The 18,444-nt window shown below is 32.0% G+C and overlaps 1 protein-coding gene and 1 long non-coding RNA gene across 3 annotated transcripts in view; both read right to left on the bottom strand.

Moving 5' to 3' along the window:
- Window positions 1-18,444, bottom strand: part of LOC134238638 (uncharacterized) — a 182,945-nt gene that overhangs the window by 115,827 nt on the left and 48,674 nt on the right. The window lies entirely within an intron of this gene.
- On the bottom strand, window positions 1,523-18,315 carry LOC134238637 (COP9 signalosome complex subunit 5-like). Its single transcript, XM_062720760.1, is given in 8 exon segments — window positions 1,523-1,757; window positions 11,029-11,177; window positions 11,497-11,608; window positions 11,873-12,008; window positions 12,086-12,122; window positions 12,588-12,710; window positions 12,860-13,094; window positions 18,144-18,315. Coding segments are annotated over 8 exon segments (1,011 nt in total). The 5' UTR covers window positions 18,275-18,315; the 3' UTR covers window positions 1,523-1,669.

Below are 18,444 nucleotides of genomic sequence, written 5' to 3'. Positions count from 1 at the left end.
CTTTTTATTGTTTGCAAAAGAAAATTTCATCCTCCATCTTTCTTCTTTGATTAACCACTGTGAATTTTGTGGACACATTTCTCTATGATACCGGATGTTTAACCTTCTCTTTACTTAAGCAATTATGTTTTTGCATTTCCTTTTCAAAGTGATTCCAACACATAAATAGAGGATAATTATTATATGATTTGTTTCCAAACTTCGATGGTTGCTCAAGATCAGATGGGCAGAAATGGCATGTTTTTGTATCACCATCCTTTTATATCTTGATGTAAGTTACATAAACACAGCAAGTGACACAATTAGGCCTATACATACATGTATAACTAATTTTATCTGTCAACTTTTTGGGTTTATGTGAATTAAAGGAGTGATTATCTCTCTGTATGTGGACAAGGCATGTGAAAGAGTTGCTTGTAAAAAAAGTTGTTAACTGTCTCCCTGTAGTATAGTTGTGTATTTATCTTGCCAAGAGAAGAGAAAACTTATTCTTGCCGAAAGGGATTGAGTGATATTATGGAAGCAGTTGTACGTGTGTGTGTGTTTTGTTGTTTGTGTGCATATATAAAAAAAGAACGAGTGTGGTAAACTAATAAGGAAATAAATTTGTGTAATAGCTAGGGTACAGTTCAATGTTGTTAAATTTTTAATCTTTTGTACTTACTTGAAACTTATTTAATGAACTTTTTAGCTAACTTACTGTATTTAACACCTATTAAATTTATAACTTTGTCTATTTTATAATGTTTGTATTAATATATTTTAGAAGGATCAGACTTTCCTAAAATTTCTGTTTTAAAACTTTTGGTAGATCAGTATTTTTTCATCAGTTGATATTTTGATATTGTAATTTCTTCAATTCACACATGCATGTAACATTGTGATGATGGTTAGTGATGTATTCTTTGATCCCATTTCAAAACTGATCTCCAAAAATTGTTTGTAATTTTTTTTTAATGGTTGTCTTTTTTTTATGTTGTAAAATTTTGAGCATATATTTACATTGTGTCAGACCAACTGTCTCATGAAATTAAATACAACTACTCTATCAACCATGTGTTTCCTTTTTTCTAGTATAAATTTTAAGCAAAGGAATGGAAGGTTTATAAAGATTAATTAAGTACAGTATAGAATGCTGTAATTTTAATTTCTCTTAGTTCATAGTATCATTTAATCAACAAATCAGTCCTTTCCTTTTGTAAAACTGACATAAAAGTGGTATATAGAAATAAATCTAGCAAATATACAGTCATGTACTGTAGATCACTTTATTTTTGTGACACCTTATATTCACGAGATTGTTGTTTGGGTTTTATTAGCGAAACAACATTTTCATGAGTTTTGGTTATTGCTCTGTATAATCTATACTCCAGAATGAAATTTTCCCAAGGAAAAGGTCTTGCAAACTTACACGAAAATAAAATTCTTGTGAATAAAGCGATTTACAGTACATATACTTCTAATTTCATTGTACTATAAGTATATTTATATAAAATTTAATATCTTCAAGGAAAACGCAGAATATGTCAAATTTTTTATTACATGTATATACACTTAATATAACAAGAATTCACATACATATAAGGTTCATTTTGATTCTCCCTTGTTCATTGAAGTCCTTTAGTAAATCATCAACGTCACTGGAAGCACTCAACGAAGGGACAAGGTATCATTTAGAAGTGTGCACTTGGTTAAAAAGTCTGTCTTTGATCACTTGTGACATCAGGCCATGTATTGCTTCCATTGTAGTTTTACATCTACAAATAAATAATTTAATTTTGCTTGTATTCTTGCCTCTCATTGGTTGATTTCCAAAAAGGAACGCATAACATTTTGTATAATCTGGTTTGGTATGGGGACACACCCCCTTGACAACCAGCATAATCATCTGTATCCATCAATCCCCCCATTTCCAGTCCTTGGGATTCATGGAAAATTCCAGATTTAATGAATGTACCTTTAACAGCCTGTCTCCGAGAAAAGCATGCAAAATAGTCCGAAAGCAGGTTTCTCCGATTGCCTTCAAATTTTAAGAGCCAAATCTACTATGCATAAAATGAAATCAGACAAATTTCTATTTAGCTACTCCAACCCACATATGTTTTATGGACTGTTACTAAAAATAGCTCTTATGCAACAAAAATTGAGGTAATTTTTTTAACATTTTAGATATATTTTGAGAAGAAAAATAATTGCAACTTTAAAAATTATTCAAATATTTTGTTTTGTTGTAAAATAATAAAGATTAGTTCTTTTTAAATGCATAGTCAGAATGATTGACATTCATTTTGTTTTAGTGCAAATAGGTCATGAAATTGGCAATATTCCAAAATTTGAAAAAAGTGACAATTTTTAGTGGAATTGAAACTATTCTAGTTGAAAGGGGGGATGTTTTAATCCAGTAAATTTTATTGCTTATTGTTAATAATACCTATGTTAACAAAATATGAAAAAATTACCCTTGGCCAATGTACACTTTAGAAAATATTGAAAGTCAAAGTTTGTGAAATTTTCACATAAAAAAAATTCAAGGATACAGTTAGCGCTACTCAAAAAATAGCTCAAAACATGTCCAAGACTAAAAAAAATTATTTTCTAGAGTTCTTCCTATCTGTATTACAGAATTTAAACAAACATAGCTCTCAATTTAATACTCAATGACTTTAAATTTTAAAAAATACATGGAAAAAGAGGCCGAGGGGGGGGGGGGGGGGGACTGGTATGAATTCTTTATAAACCTCTAAATGGATAAACTTAAGTATAAACCTTTATTATACAATTATAGCCTTTTGATGAGGTCAATCCCTAGATATATAAACCTTAGAGAAAGTATATCGACCGAGCACGAAGTGCGAGGTCGATATGCTTTCTCTAAGGTCTATATATCGAGGGATTGTACCGAATCAAAAGGCTACAATTGTTTTATTATTTTTTATCAGTTAATAAGAAAAGTCTTAAAATCCTTCTTTATAATATTCAGAGCCTTCTCATACAAGGCATTGTTATGTCATTGCATTATGATGTCACAGTAATGAAAACCAGCTGCAGTATCTGTTTTTAGAAACATCCAGTTTATAAAGACTTTTGTGATGTCAGCACTATTGTTCCTTCACAAAAGAACATTTCCAATTTTAGAAACAGCAGGTTTATAAATTTTAAAATACAAACATCCAGTCTGTAACACTTTTTATACTTGACCATGTGATCCAGTTTGAGCCAATCAGATATTTGGAATAATAAAGAAAAATAATAACACTTTTTATACTTGATCATATGATCCAGTTTGAGCCAATCAGATAGTTGAAACAATAAAGAAAATAATAATTACATTTAATGCATGTATACATACTTGGTCAATATTTACACAAGTGAACCAAGTGAACACATTATTCATCATACTAGTCATTTGATCAACATATTCATTTGAGTGTTAAAGTACAAACAATTTCTGCAATTTTTCAACATCATCGATACAAACATTGAGATATTTCAGACAAGTTCTTTTTACTGGGGGAAGGTGAAATGACTTGAAAATTTTTTTTTTGATGAATGTGACACAATACATCCTCCTTTTTTGGAGCTACTTAGCCATTTATTTTGTTTATAAAATTTCAAAATTTGCACTCATTACTTTCTTCTTCTGCCATAAAACACAATCTGGACATTTACTGCTCTCTAACAATCTTCACGTATCATAGACAAGTAATTGTTCACTTTCTGGGAGAATCATTTTCTGGATTTTGAAGCCAAACCAATTCATTTTCCTGTTGGCTCTTACTGAACTCCACCAATGCCTGTTCCTGATAGGACACTTTGCAGTTTGTATCAGTAAATTGTGAAACTCTCTAATGCTTTGAACATTTTAGTAGCATACAAATTTGCTGTGATGTTCTTACTTGATCTTGAATTTGTAAAATAAGTGAGATTTCCAACTGCCAAATATTTTTCAAATTTCAAAATTGAACATTCTTTTTGATGTGATGAATATTAACAGGAGTTACATGAATTGATGATTACTACTCTCTTTGCTTGCTGTAGTGTTTTGACAACTTTCACAACTGGTATCATCTTTCACTTGATCAGTCAGATCATGGTTTTATTGAAATGAGTTTTCAGTTCTGCTCCATTGTTCCTGCTTTCTTGGAAAAACTGCATAACCTATGAAACAAAATGCACCATAAAATGAAAAGAAATATGTCCTCCTTCTTTGAGTATATATCAGTAAAATATGACGACATAAAGACTAATTTTTTGTACATGCATAAGTAGCTGCTAAATGGAGGAAAAGTGAAGTTGGATCATTGGAAAGGACTAAGTAAGAAAATAATGACAAAATTATTGCTGTCATCAACACTGATTTTAAGAATATTACGTTTATAATTAAAACAAGAGGCCCATGGGCCACATCGCTCATCTGAGCACCGTGGCTAGCATAAAAGCAGAAATTAATTTATTATTGAAAAGTTTAAACCTAAAAGTAGTCCCAATCATTCCTTAAAGGCGAGAGGTAATTGCACAAACTTGAATCAACACTACCCGAGAATGCTTCCATATAAATACATGTATGACCAATCATGGCTTTGCGATTCTTAAAAAGATTCTTAAAGAATTGTCCTATATATTTCTATGTAAAACTTTGGTCGGCCATTGTGGCCCTGTCCTATCCCCTGGGGTCATGATTTGAAAAAAAATTTGAATCTACACTACCTGAGGATGCTTCCATCTAAATATGATTATTCATGGCTTTGTTATTCTTGAGAAGAAGAATTTTTAAGAATTTTCCTATACATTTCTATGTAAAACTTTGGTCGGTCATTGTGGCCCCGTTTTACGGTAAATCATTCACATTTACACTTAGACTTGATCTGTAGATAATTAAATTAGTGTGATCAAGAGAATAGCAAATATGTACCAAACAAAGTAAGAAATCACTGGCTTTATCATTGTGACAAAACTGAGTCATTGAACATGCTGAATAGCTCTATTAAAGAGCATTTGACTATTATAATAATTGTTTTTTTTTCATATAAGACTTCTAAAATATTTTTTTCAGATAACAATTCTTACCATTTACATCTGGATCAGGACACTTGTCTTTTAATGTATTGGGGTCCAAAAAAATCCTCTGCATGTTGACAAATGTTGCTACAAGAAGTGAAAGTTAATAGTAAATTATTTATAACTTTACCCAGGTTTGTTATACAATTTGAATAATTTGGACCTCTCCAACATATGGTATACTAATTAAATATCATATTGTGCATGCTTAAATGTTCTGTATAAACTTTCTGTTATGAGTTCATATTATCATGACCCATTACCTTTCTAAAATATCAATTTTGCAAAAATTGTTAAAGTAAATATGATAGAAAAATATGTGTGATAATATTTGGATAAAAAAACCTTTCCTTCTTTGAATACCTGGTACTTCTACATATACTCTTTAGTTTAGACTTATTTTGAGTAGCAAACTATTTCACTACTTGCACAATACCACAATTCAAAAGCATAAATTACATGTATGCGAATCAAAGCATATGTGCAGTTGAATGTTGAATATTTCTTAATTAGAGAAGTTATAATTTTTACTCCATCTCTTAACAACTGTTTGAACTTTCTTAATTTCTTTACAAAAGTTTACATGTATGACATATCAAACAATAAACATGACTGTTCCTAGTCCATTTTCATTCATTATCTAAATTTTTATTACAAATTCTATATAGGTCACAGTAGATATTGAAATAAATAGGAGCTGCAACTTGGATGTCCAATTTTTTTATTGCAGAATTATTTCAAGAACAGCATGAACAGTGAAAAAATATTTATAATTTTCTGTTGTTAATATTTGCCGCATTGCAATGAAAACTTTTTTATAACCTATGATTGAAGCAAGATTGCATTATCGTTGTCCTGTACAATATTGATTTCTAAATAATTTTAATTTGCTTGTACAGAAGTCTTTCTTCTAAAACACTTTAATACTTCATTTTAGTCTTGCTGAGCATACAGGTTTTAATTTAAATACAAATCTAACATTATAACACATTATATAATAGTTATGGCAAAATAAAATTCTTAAAAATGCAGCTCATATTGCTGGAAGTAGAGATAAGATATTTGCCTACCTATCAACATGGTCAGATCCTTCAGTTTCTCGTCAACTTCAAGGTAGCAGAAGCTTGTTATTCTTCTTCGCCATTTTAACCATTAACCCCCCCCCCCCACGTTATCCGTATGTCTTGGGTAGATTCATAACTTAAAATATACCACTGTATACATGGTCAACATGGTCATGAGAAAAATCCACATTTCACAATCAATCATCCAGTCGGTCCATAACTTTTTCCCATACAACCTGATACTATAGCATCTCGGTCGGAGCCTTAAAGAAGTGCAAACAGTGTGATGGATCCTTAATACAGTCATACAAATAAAATACTTGACATACACGGCACGAAATGTATAAAAAATCTCTGAAGTTGCATTGTCCTCTTGGCGACCCTGACACATTGGAATGTCATTTCCGCCTTTTTCACTTGAAGACTTCCACAACGGGAGATAACTCTTATGCACACTTACTCATTCTTGTCATCTTATTTTCTTTGATCATTTTTGGAGTAATTTTAAGTTTTATCAACTTATAAATTTTTACAGCCTTTCTAAATATAAATTCAGACTAAAATATGTTTATTGGTCATCAAATGAATCCATATTAATAGTATTTGATTAATTCTGTGGTACAAAATGAGAGCTTTGCTAACATGCTTAGGTCATCATTTCAACAATTTATAAAATATATCTGCACTAAATAGCCAAGGGTGAATTTTTTATATTTGATAGAACATAAATCAATTATTATAAAAAACTTTATTTGATCAAATTATTTTATCCCCCACCGCTGTACCACTGTACTAAATATCCATAATAATTCTGAATTTCCAAATTTCGCCTAAGATATGGCTTCAGTATAGACTGCAGATAGTTGTAATCATTATGGAAAATAGGTATTTGTAATTTTTGACATATATGTATTTATGAAATAATAAAATACTGTATTTAAAATAATTATGCAGTGACTTTATCAAGCCTCAAACTTTCCTATTTTTACCTTCTATATAATGCCAATTATTGCTAAATATAGAAATTGGGTTGTTACTAAAAATAGATGCATGTGACACACTTTTACAATTTATTTTTTATATCCTAATACAACCTAGATCTTAAAAATATATGACAAGATGAAAAGCTCTACACACCCTTTTGGACATTTTTTCAGATTTTGCATGTTTTTCTCAGAGACAGGCTGTTAATTTCAAACAGTTACTCGATCTTACCTCATGTAAACAAGCATCATGGCTGCTAGATCTATGTATCAGTTTTTACCTCCCCTTGCTTCCCATCACTTCCGTTACTACGGTTGTATTATTGCGCGGTAAATTTGAACTCATAAAAACAACACAATTTTACATCCCCAGTTGAATAATTATTTTAAAATTAAATTATAAGGAATGACTCTAATTCTTGGCCAAATTATCGAGTATAATATGGTTTGGGTCAGTTTACGCTTTTTTATAATCCGCTTCGCGGATTATAAAGCGTAAACTGACCCAAACCATATTATACTCGATAATTTGGCCAAGAATTAGAGTCATTTCTTAAATGTGACTGAACATCAGTATCAAACACACAGGATTTATTAGTACATGTACTAAGGTGCGTAGAGGGGGAGGGGCACATTTATCACTATTTACTATGATTTCCTGGATTTTTCTCCTTATCTGAGACTTGTGAGAAGTCTTGATCTTTTGTGATAAATTTATGTATTATAAGTTCTTTGTACATCTACAGAACTGCATGTATATTTATTTTTAGGCAAAAAATGCTTCAAGTACCAGGTACAATGCATTTTAAGAAATATGGAAACTGGAGTAAATATGAATTTGTCCTTGAACTTTCATCTTTTGACCTCAAAATCAATACTTGGATCTTTTTAAAGCATAAAAAGTTAACAATTTATGTTTCATTTTAAAGTGACAATATGGCGCATCTCTTCAAAAACAGACTTGTTAAAATTTTCCGATAGGATTTGGAATTTTTTTCATGCTCATAAATGAATACACTTTCAGAAAATTACAAATTTCATAAGTAGATAATTCTAATTATTTCATTAAAATTAATAATTATTTATGGTCCATAAATATATACATCGCAACATGTTCGAGGTTCCACATTCCATGCCATACACGCATGCGTATAGTTTTCATAAACAAAACAGCATGGTAAGAGAGGGAAGCCTGGTAGGCCTGCTTCATTCACAAAGTCGACCAAAACGAAGAACAAAACCAACCAGAAGTCTCTGTCGAGACTGTAGCTCTACTGGTTTGTACTTATCAAAAACCATTGCACTTTTTTATGTATCTTTGCGTAGTCTACTTGTGTGCCAACTTATTTTGAAATCAAACTAGAACTATAGAAGGAGTAGCGTTTTTAAGGAATTTCACAGAAAATTCTATTTTTAGTAACCATGGTAATACCGTTAATCGAAATCAGAAACCGATGCACTATTCTATGTATTTAGTGTAGTCTACTTGTGTGCCAAGTTATATTGAAATCAGACCAAAACTGTAGAAGGAGTAGCGTTTTAAAGGAATTTCACAGAAAATTCTATTTTTAGTAACCATGGCAACACCGTTCATCGAAATCAAAAAACGATGCACTATTCTATGTATCTTAGTGTATTCTACTTGTGTGCCAAGTTATATTGAAATCAGACCAAATCTGTAGAGGGAGTGGCGTTTTAAAGGAATTTCACAGAAAATTCTATTTTTAGTAACCATGGCAACATCGTTCATCGAAATCAAAAACCGATGCACTATTCTATGTTTCTTAGTGTAGTCTACATGTGTGCCAAGTTATATTGAAATCAGACCAAAACTGTAGAAGGAGTAGCATTTTTAAAGAATTTCACAGAAAATTCTATCTTTAGTAACCATGGCAACACCGTTCATCGAAATCAAAAACCGATGCACTATTCTATGTATCTTAGTGTAGTCTACTTGTGTGCCAAGTTATATTGAAATCAGACCAAAACTGTAGAAGGAGTAGCGTTTTTAAGGAATTTCACAGAAAATTCTATTTTTAGTAACCATGGCAACACCGTTCATCGAAATCAGAAACCAATGCACTATTCTATGTATCTTAGTGTAGTCTACTTGTGTGCCAAGTTATATTGAAATCAGACCAAAACTGTAGAAGGAGTAGCGTTTTAAAGGAATTTCACAGAAAATTCTATTTTTAGTAACCATGGCAACACCGTTTATCGAAATCAAAAAACGATGCACTATTCTACGTATCTTAGTGTTGTCTACTTGTGTGCCAAGTTATATTGAAATCAGACCGAAACTGTAGAAGGAGTAGCGTTTTAAAGGAATTTCACAGAAAATTCTATTTTTAGTAACCATGGCAACATCGTTCATCGAAATCAAAAACCGATGCACTATTCTATGTTTCTTAGTGTAGTCTACTTGTGTGCCAAGTTATATTGAAATCAGACCAAAACTGTAGAAGGAGTAGCATTTTTAAAGAATTTCACAAAAAATTCTATTTTTAGTAACCATGGCAACACCGTTCATCGAAATCAAAAACCGATGCACTATTCTATGTATCTTAATGTAGTCTACTTGTGTGCCAAGTAATATTGAAATCAGAAAAAATTGTAGGAGGAGTAGCGTTTTGAAAAATTGTTTACAGACAGACGGACAGACAGACGGACAGACAGACAGACAGACGGACGGACGCCGGACGCATTACTATCGCATAAGCTCTTCTGGTCTCTGACCAGTAGAGCTAAAAATAGGCTTGAAATTAAAAAGCAACTTTCCTGACAAAAATTTAGTTGGGAGATTAATATAATCGTTGGATGAAGACGAAACGGGATCTCAGCGACATTCACGTGGGGCTCGCGCAGGTTCTACCCTACAGGTTTGTTGATAAATGCTATCATTTCTCATATCTCCATGGCTTTCAAAGAACAAAAAATGGGTGTAAATTCAACGTAAAAATGCACTTATGACATATAAAAATCATTGCCATTTGAAGTGCAAATTATATTGGAACAGCAGAAAGATATTTTGTTTGACATTTTGCCGCGATGACGTATGATTTTATGGATTTCCCTTTCCTGCACCCCAATACACAAAACGTCAACATTTGTACTAAATCATGTTAAATTCGTCTGAATGCAGACTAACTATTATTAATTTACCGGAGAGTTAAGATATTTTCATTATCAGAATTGCTTTTACTTAATATTCCATTATAATTGTAAACCCTACATTGTATGCACATGCCGTTTTAGAATTCACGTGGTACAAGTAAACAGATCTAAGTTGTACGATCCTTGATTTTCCGGCAGATTCTAATTACGTTAATTTTGTATGAGGAGAGAATATTTATTTTTCTCAAATGCTTACTTCAATTTTTTATCTTATTCCTGAATGATATATTGGGTAAATTTGAATGAAAAAGCACACGATTTGCAGCAGTATTGCCACTTTAAAGACTCCATGAGAAATGCATCTATCATCTTTAGCTTTTTACTTGCAATACATACATGTATTCAAACTTTTGACCTAGAACTTTTGACCTTATGTTGTATTAGTCAAGTAGAGTCATAAGGAATTTGTGCTATAAATTTCATTGAAAACCCAGAGTTATTTTCAAATAGCATTTGTAATCCAAAATGTGCTCTTTCAATAATCTTGAACTTTGGACATCAAAATCATCCAAGTCACATGGAGTTATTTAATTTCATTGCAATACTTTTGAGATACATGTACCATCTAAAATGAAATTGATCAGAAAGACAAAATGACAAAGTTAATCAACCATGACCTATGTTTTCTTAACCTGGCTTAAAGTTTTGACTTTGAACCAGATTTCAATTTTTTTTCTGAACATTATACATTTTCCATTACATGTACATCAATGGTACATTTTCTGTTGTCTGTAAGAAAAATATCATACCCATCTTTAGTAGCTTTGGCGAGTTTATCCTCGGATTTCTTTTCATGTGTGTCCATTCCCAACATAAACCCCCCTCTACACAGCTGGACCTCTGACTGCTCTAGTTTGTCTGCCAGGTCAAAAATCTGACCTGTTGTGTAGTCTGCGTTCTAAACAAAGAATCAAACTCTTCAACAAAATATAGACATGGAGGTTCTAAACAATAATTAGACAAATTTTGTTTTTAATGCAAAGACATATTCTTTCCCTGTCATTTGATTCCTTCATTTTACAACAAAAGTGTAAAAAGCTGACCTATTTGTAAAGCATTTTATGATTAAAAGTTATTGAAAAAGGTGTTTCATATGATAATAGACCTACCTGCCAAACATATTTCTGCAATTATTGATAATACCAATATCAAAAGTTAAAAATAAGGGGGACAAGTTTATCTCAGAAGTTATATTTTAAAAAGTAAAATAGACCCACTGTTAATAGACTGGAAGAACTGAGTGTGTTAACCCAGTATTTATTCCACAGAGATTCCAATAATTTTCTGTCTGCGACGGACTTGAAGTAGGACATATCTAAGCTGTAATAGCTGAAAAATAAATACACTTTATTAGAAATTGTATATTGACTAATCCATTATAATGTATAGACAGAAAATAAATTGAATGGAAAAACTGTTTAAAAAGATTCATTTAGTTATACATATATTTCAATGGAAAAATTGTGTTCCAATTTCATTTAATAAATTCCCATGAAATATACGCATGGACATAAATTAAATTCTCTTGTAGTGCCCTACCCATCATTCTGATACTTTAATTTAAGAAAATTTAAGCACAGACAAATTACTTACTGTTTACAATGAACTCCAAAATCTTCTATCTTATTTAGAGGTATAGACTGGTATTCTGATGGACCCTCATCTGGGGGTTTGAAGCCCTGTTAATACAAAATAAAATGAAATAAATATGAAAATAAACATCATCTGCCTTTATTATTATTTTAACATTTGCACAGAAGCCTGGATGTTCATCTATATAACAATTTTTTCACCTTGGGATAAGACCAACCTTTCCTGCAGATATTGTTCTCACTGGATCTACCTGTAAATATTAAAAATAACTAGGTTTACTGCATTTTATTCATATACTACAACAGTATATAGCTGAACTTTATTGAAATACCAGGGATATTTCAAAGTAATTTAGCAATTTTAATAAATTGTCTTTCTTTTTTTACCCTCCTAATTCACAGTCTGACTAAAGCCAGACCCTACTGCATGTATTTCACTTTGTTCGAAGTGAAATAGTATGGGGTGGCTTAAATTTAGTCAGACTGTCATATTCATGGATATCTTGAAGTTTAATCTCAGTATTGCTGATATTAAGATAACAAGCTATGGCTGTAATAATCAGTAAGCTATATATACAGTTATGTAAAAAAAAATTCTTTGGAATACTCTGTTCTGTGACAATGTTATATTCTAATAGATCTTTTATATATGGAAAGAAACACATCAGTTCTGTTCAAACCTCAGAAATTGTGCAAAATTTGTATAAATGACTCACAACAATAGCCACAAAAGGTTCCTGGAACTGCTGGTTTAACATTTGTGTACTGACGTCTATCCCTGACAACCAGCAGCCGTAACCAGGGTGACTGTGGTACCAACCAATAATATATCTCCCGACCTAAAAGTTACCATTTATGCAAAAAAAAAATACAAAAGATTTAGCACAAAGAGCAAAAACTGGTCAGGCTTGAATGTCAAATTCATTTCAAAAGACCTAAAATCATGAATAGATATTTTTAAAAAGGATATATCAGAGATGTGACCTACTTGTTTTGCTGCCTCAGTGTAAGCGGCCATGTATTCATACGCCTGAGCCTGGGCATTGACCCTGGTCTCCGTCCCTTCCACAGGTAAGGCAAAACTGTCCATCACAATCATTGTATTACCGTCAACTTTACCCAGTAATAGCCCCATCACTTCTAGATTTCCACCTGATCTTGAGTGCATCACCATCTTCAGAAGGGCAAGAGCACTGACTTTAATGTGCTTGAAGTAATGTGGACTGTTCAAAAGAAAAACAGCAATTGATACATGTACAATTAAGAAGTCTCTAGGTTTACTGATTCAGAGCTTATAAAATACATCTTGAGAGCACCAGGTTTCTCAGTTCTGTTTGTCTAGTAGATAAGTAAATGACAAACAAGTTATGTCTTGGTCTTTAATGATTATGTTTGCAGATGGCTCACATTACAAGTTCTAATGTATTCATGTATGAATTATGTTGTGTAAATTTTGAAATGATAAAAAAAAAATGTTACATTAGTTTAAGTCATGTCTTTATATGCCTTGCACATGCATTTGTTATAATTACATGTGTAATTTAACAATTCCTTTAGTACAAAAATCTGAGCAATTCTGTTTGCATTGTATATGGGAGGCATACTAACTTTGGTAAGGGCTTGTTCAGAGACTCAGATTATTCTAACCATGCAGCAGTGCTCTACCACCTTAGCCACTTTGATGGCCAAATTTTTAATTATTCACCTTCCTGCACTAACCCCTACACATCAACCAGTGTTTTGAAACATACTAAAATTAGCTAGACATGCAGGGCAGTTTGCTAGTGAGAGTTGTCTGCCCTGCCAAAAATGTACTAGCCCTAAAAAAATAATTGTCTTTTACAAGCAGAGATCCAGATTTTTTACCCCAAAGTGTATTTACTCCCCAATGTTCAAATCAATGCAGATTTTGCTTTTCAGCAAAATTTTTGCAGTGTATAATTTTGTTTATATATAAATGTTTTGACCTTTAGTTTGATTTACTGCATTTTACTCATATACTAGTACAGTATATAAAGTATATAATGATGTTTAATATTTTAAAATAAACTTCATTAGGCCTTGAAACAAAACCAATGTTTTGAATATTCTTCAGGGCTACATCAAAGTAATTTTTATTTGAGATATAAAATATGTCAATTTTTATAAATTTTCTCATTGTAACATCTTGCATTTCCCCCTACAACTTTCTGATTAACTTTGCTTAACTTTGCTATCCAGTGGTTAAATATTGGCAAATTCATTCCACAGGTGGGTAAGTCTCTTAAAAATTTGTTGGTAATCTTTTCCCGAGTACCTGAGATTTTAAGATAACAAGGTATGGCTGTAATAATCAGTAAGCTATAAATAAATTATTTCTCTTTGTGTCTCTGTCCATTTAATTACAAATCTTTGTGTGTTTCACTTTAAAATTCTACTGTTGTAATTTTGCAGGCCCATATTTTATACATGTATATGGTAACAAACACATACAGGTTCTGTGCACTCTGTAAAGGCAGTATGTATATGGAATGACATTTTATTTTTGTGGACATTATTAAACATTTGTTTTTGGTGGTATTGAGCCCACAAAAGGTTCCTGGAACTGTACACTACTGGTTAGGGCGGTAACATTTGTGTATTTAGACTTTTTGCTGTTTCCCAATCAGTCTATATCTGACAATCAGAATAAATCAAATAGCCGTAAAATTTTATTGTTCCAGGGTGACTGTAAATGGTAAATCCTAAATATCCAATCAAAATTAACCATTTCTTAAATTTCTCTTTTACTTTTGGCTTTTTTTATTTTGGCTCAGGAAGAAAGACAGTCTCCCTTCCTGTACTAATTTATGTATTTTTTGGAAAACAAATTATTCACATACATTATGTGTCCATGAAAAAATGCTAATGATTTGATAATTATGCACACAATAGCAGAGTCGCCCAACCATGAAGCTTGGGCTTGGGGTGTACCAAGTGATTTGGTAGCAGCAAAAATCCTTTGTTCGAGATGTGAAACATGTACTAAATATGACTAAAAATTATGATTTGTTGTAAATTTTGGGAGATAACATAGGAAACAAAGGCTTATAGATATTGTAACCAAGAATTTAATGTTGATGAATATTTAAAAAGACATATGCAGTAATATAAAGTCAAGTTGACATGGTTTTGTAAAACCAGTCAGGAATATGATAGGTTTTTATGTCTTCATCGTCAGCAGGAATGTTTTAAATGGGTTCTTTCAAGGATTAATCTGCAGCATTACAAAGGATCTTATCAAGCGGCCTTCCCTTGCTGAAAAATAAATGATTATTATCGGTATATTTTATATAACAATTATAAATGAATAAATTTGTTGGTCATTTGCATGTTATAGGTCTATTAATGGATATAAATAAATTGTTACTTTGGTTAACATACATCAATATTTAAAATCACATTGAGAATTGACATCCCCCCTCCCTCCCCCCCCAACCAACACACATACATACACACACACACACCCCCCTCTGGTCCTCTACCCCCCCCACCCTTTTTTAAAAAAAATATCTTGTATTATTTATTTGTTTTTGTATTTCAAAATAATATTAGTAATTTCAAAACTGCCTATTTTATTAAACACTTTTCTTGTTGACTGCTGCATTAAATAAAATGCCTACCATTTCCTTTGATTTTATTATCATTTTGGCATGGTCTCGTGAGATACAGTGAATTAAAATATTTATTCAAAATAAATCTAGCATTAAATTTTTAATATCTATCCATAGGCATCGGGATTTCTTTTTTTTTTTTTTGCAAAGATAGACTTTATAAAGGCATTGAACAAATTGGGGTTACCTTTTTTGGTTAGTTTAGCCCCACCCCCCACCCCAACCCACATTCAATTAGCCACTCCACTTTCAAAATGCTTCCGATGCAAATGCTATTGATATCCACATAGAGTTTTTTTGGGTCTAATTTCTACATATATTGATGCTAATATTAAAAGGTTATGTATTTATAGAATACACTTGGGATAGTGCATTTTTAGTTACACCGCAAAATTTAATTGTACGGAGCGAATTGCATTAGTGACGAACTCGCTATATCTACTTGTATATTCTGACCTTTCGGTAATAAAAAAAAATGCTACCCACTTTCAGACAGTGTTAGTACATTGTAATGCAGGATTGCATAAATGTGCTGAAAGTTGTTGTTTGGAAATATTTGACAAACCACTGAACTGAGATCTTTCTGTCAAGGTATGTATAAAAGCAATAATTCAACAAGTGCGAATTTCCTCGAATAATAGCAGACGACGTTTACATCGTGTAAACAGTAAAGGTGTCCTGACTTCAATAAGTTTTTATTTAAGTATGAAACAATACAAATTGATGTATTTGCCTCGTAAGTATAGCCAAGTCTTTAGTAGCTGGTATTGTCTTTAAAATATTTTCTGTATCTAATGTTTAACAGTTTAACGAAGTCTAGGTTTCTTGATCTTTCCTATCCATCTTACCTGTGGTGCTAATCCTATGGCAATTCCAGTGTGTTTACATTATTACTGCAAAATTTTAAGCAAAGCACCCACATTGTGCATTCCTCATTTTCCACTTCTCCACATACGGTTGTAACGTTAAAACCTCTCACTATTTACTTATTTGATATTTACCATGGTAGCCATTTTTTTTTGGTTGACAACTGGACAAGTGTAATGCATTGTGTACTAATTTTGAAATAATTTTATTTTGAAAAAAATTTGACCAGTGGTTAGTTACCCAGTGGATATAGTTTAAGTCATGTCTTTATATAGAACTTATTGTTTTCTGCTGCTAAGCTTAAAGAATATCACACCTGTCAATTCATTATTTGAACCCATTTGTGTAAGGTTTCATGGTATGTGAAAATAATTACAAACTTTAGCATTCTGCATGTCTGATTCAATCATCCTTTATTTTTGTTTGATAAAATAATGGAAGACACTTAAAAAAATGTCTTTACATTATATTTTAATTTATACAAGCAATTCTGTTATTTTTTTTTAAACAATTGCACGTTGATTTTGTTTCATTTGATATTTTATTTGGACGAGGGCAACCTGTGATCATGCCAAGGTTGCTAACTTTGGTACCCTGTGATTTTGAGCTTGCGATCGAAATGAAAGTGTTTTTGAAAAGGGAAAAAACTACAAAGGCCAGTTGCTGCATTTATTTGAATAAATTTTGAAAATACCAACAGACTTTTTGCTAAAATTAGGAAGCATTCTTTTTTGACAAGGAAGATTATAGTCAGTAGCACAAGGTACCATAGAGTCAGACACAGAAAAATTTTCCTTCATTGAAGAAATTGTATCAAGAGTAAACTGAGAGAAAAGAATCTTCGTTAATATGGCAAGTTGAGAGAAATGAAAAATTGGCTATGAACCCATAATAAAAAGTTATGCCTAGTGCATAGTCTTTCTATTTATAAAAAATGATTTCAATTTGAAAACAAAACTGAATAATTATCTGCACTCATGCATTAATTTGAATGGTACCAGCTCACTATCTTTGATCCAGTACCTATGAGCTGACAAATTCTACCCGTATGCTTGTTACACTTTGCAGTGAGTAATATTAGTTGATTTGAGAGATTTTAGCAATATAATCCAGTACCTATAAGCAGACAAATTCTACCCGTTTGCTTGTTACACTTTGCAACCAGTAAAATCAGTTGATTTGAGAGATTTTAGCATATATGAATTTTAATTGATGAAAATTTTTTACACGTCCAGCCGGGCATCAATACATGCAAATCTTAACAAAATTTGGGTGTGGCGGTCAGCCGGGTTTGATTGCCAGTGGCCAGATAGCTCAGTTGGTAGAGCACCTGACTGGAGTTTCATGGGGCCCTGGTTCGAAACACAGTGTGGTCCGCTGCATTTTCTCCTCTCCCGTTACATGTGCATCTCTGGTGGTCGGGTGCATGGTTATTTCAAACACTGCATCAGCATAATTTAATTATGATATAAATATAGTATGTATATGCAATTTTGAAGATTTAAAAGTACAGCAGATCAAGTCTAAGAGGGGAGCAGATGATCCAGAAAGATAATTTAAGCCAGTGTGACACTGGTTTAAGATGTAACTAGGTTTAAATGCCCATGAAACATCCGTCAACTATAGCTTTTATTCAAAATGCAAATTCAATTTGTCTCATGAAATACATCTTAGGTTATTTTTTCTCCATTTTTCATTTTTTGACATCCTGTCATCTCTTGAAATGGGATATAAAAATAAAAATGTTATTAAAACTGAAAGGACTTTTCTTACTCTTTCTCCCATGGTTTGGCCGTCAGAATATCCTGTTGTTGTTTCTTGTCATATCTGTATATTTCGTCAATACTGACATTTTCAACGTTATTACTTAACTCCCAGGTTTTCAGGGCATTTTTCGAGTCCATTCTGGCTAATGATTAAAAAAAAGCGCCACCTATAGGCAAAGTAGGAACGCAGTAAATAGTCCACGGTGTAAATGCGTCGTGTAATCTTCTAGAACAAAGAAATAAAAATATTTATCGACTATCAATATAAAAAATGAAATCTTGAAAATCTACAATATGTAAACGCCGCA

The sequence above is a fragment of the Saccostrea cucullata genome, unplaced genomic scaffold (genome assembly GCF_032062105.1).
Source record: "Saccostrea cucullata isolate Sc308-1 unplaced genomic scaffold, CSIRO_AGI_Scuc_v1 ctg196, whole genome shotgun sequence".
Taxonomy (NCBI): domain Eukaryota; kingdom Metazoa; phylum Mollusca; class Bivalvia; order Ostreida; family Ostreidae; genus Saccostrea; species Saccostrea cuccullata.
The sequence above is the reverse complement of the archived record's forward strand: the minus strand, read 5'-3'. Positions and strand labels throughout refer to the sequence as shown.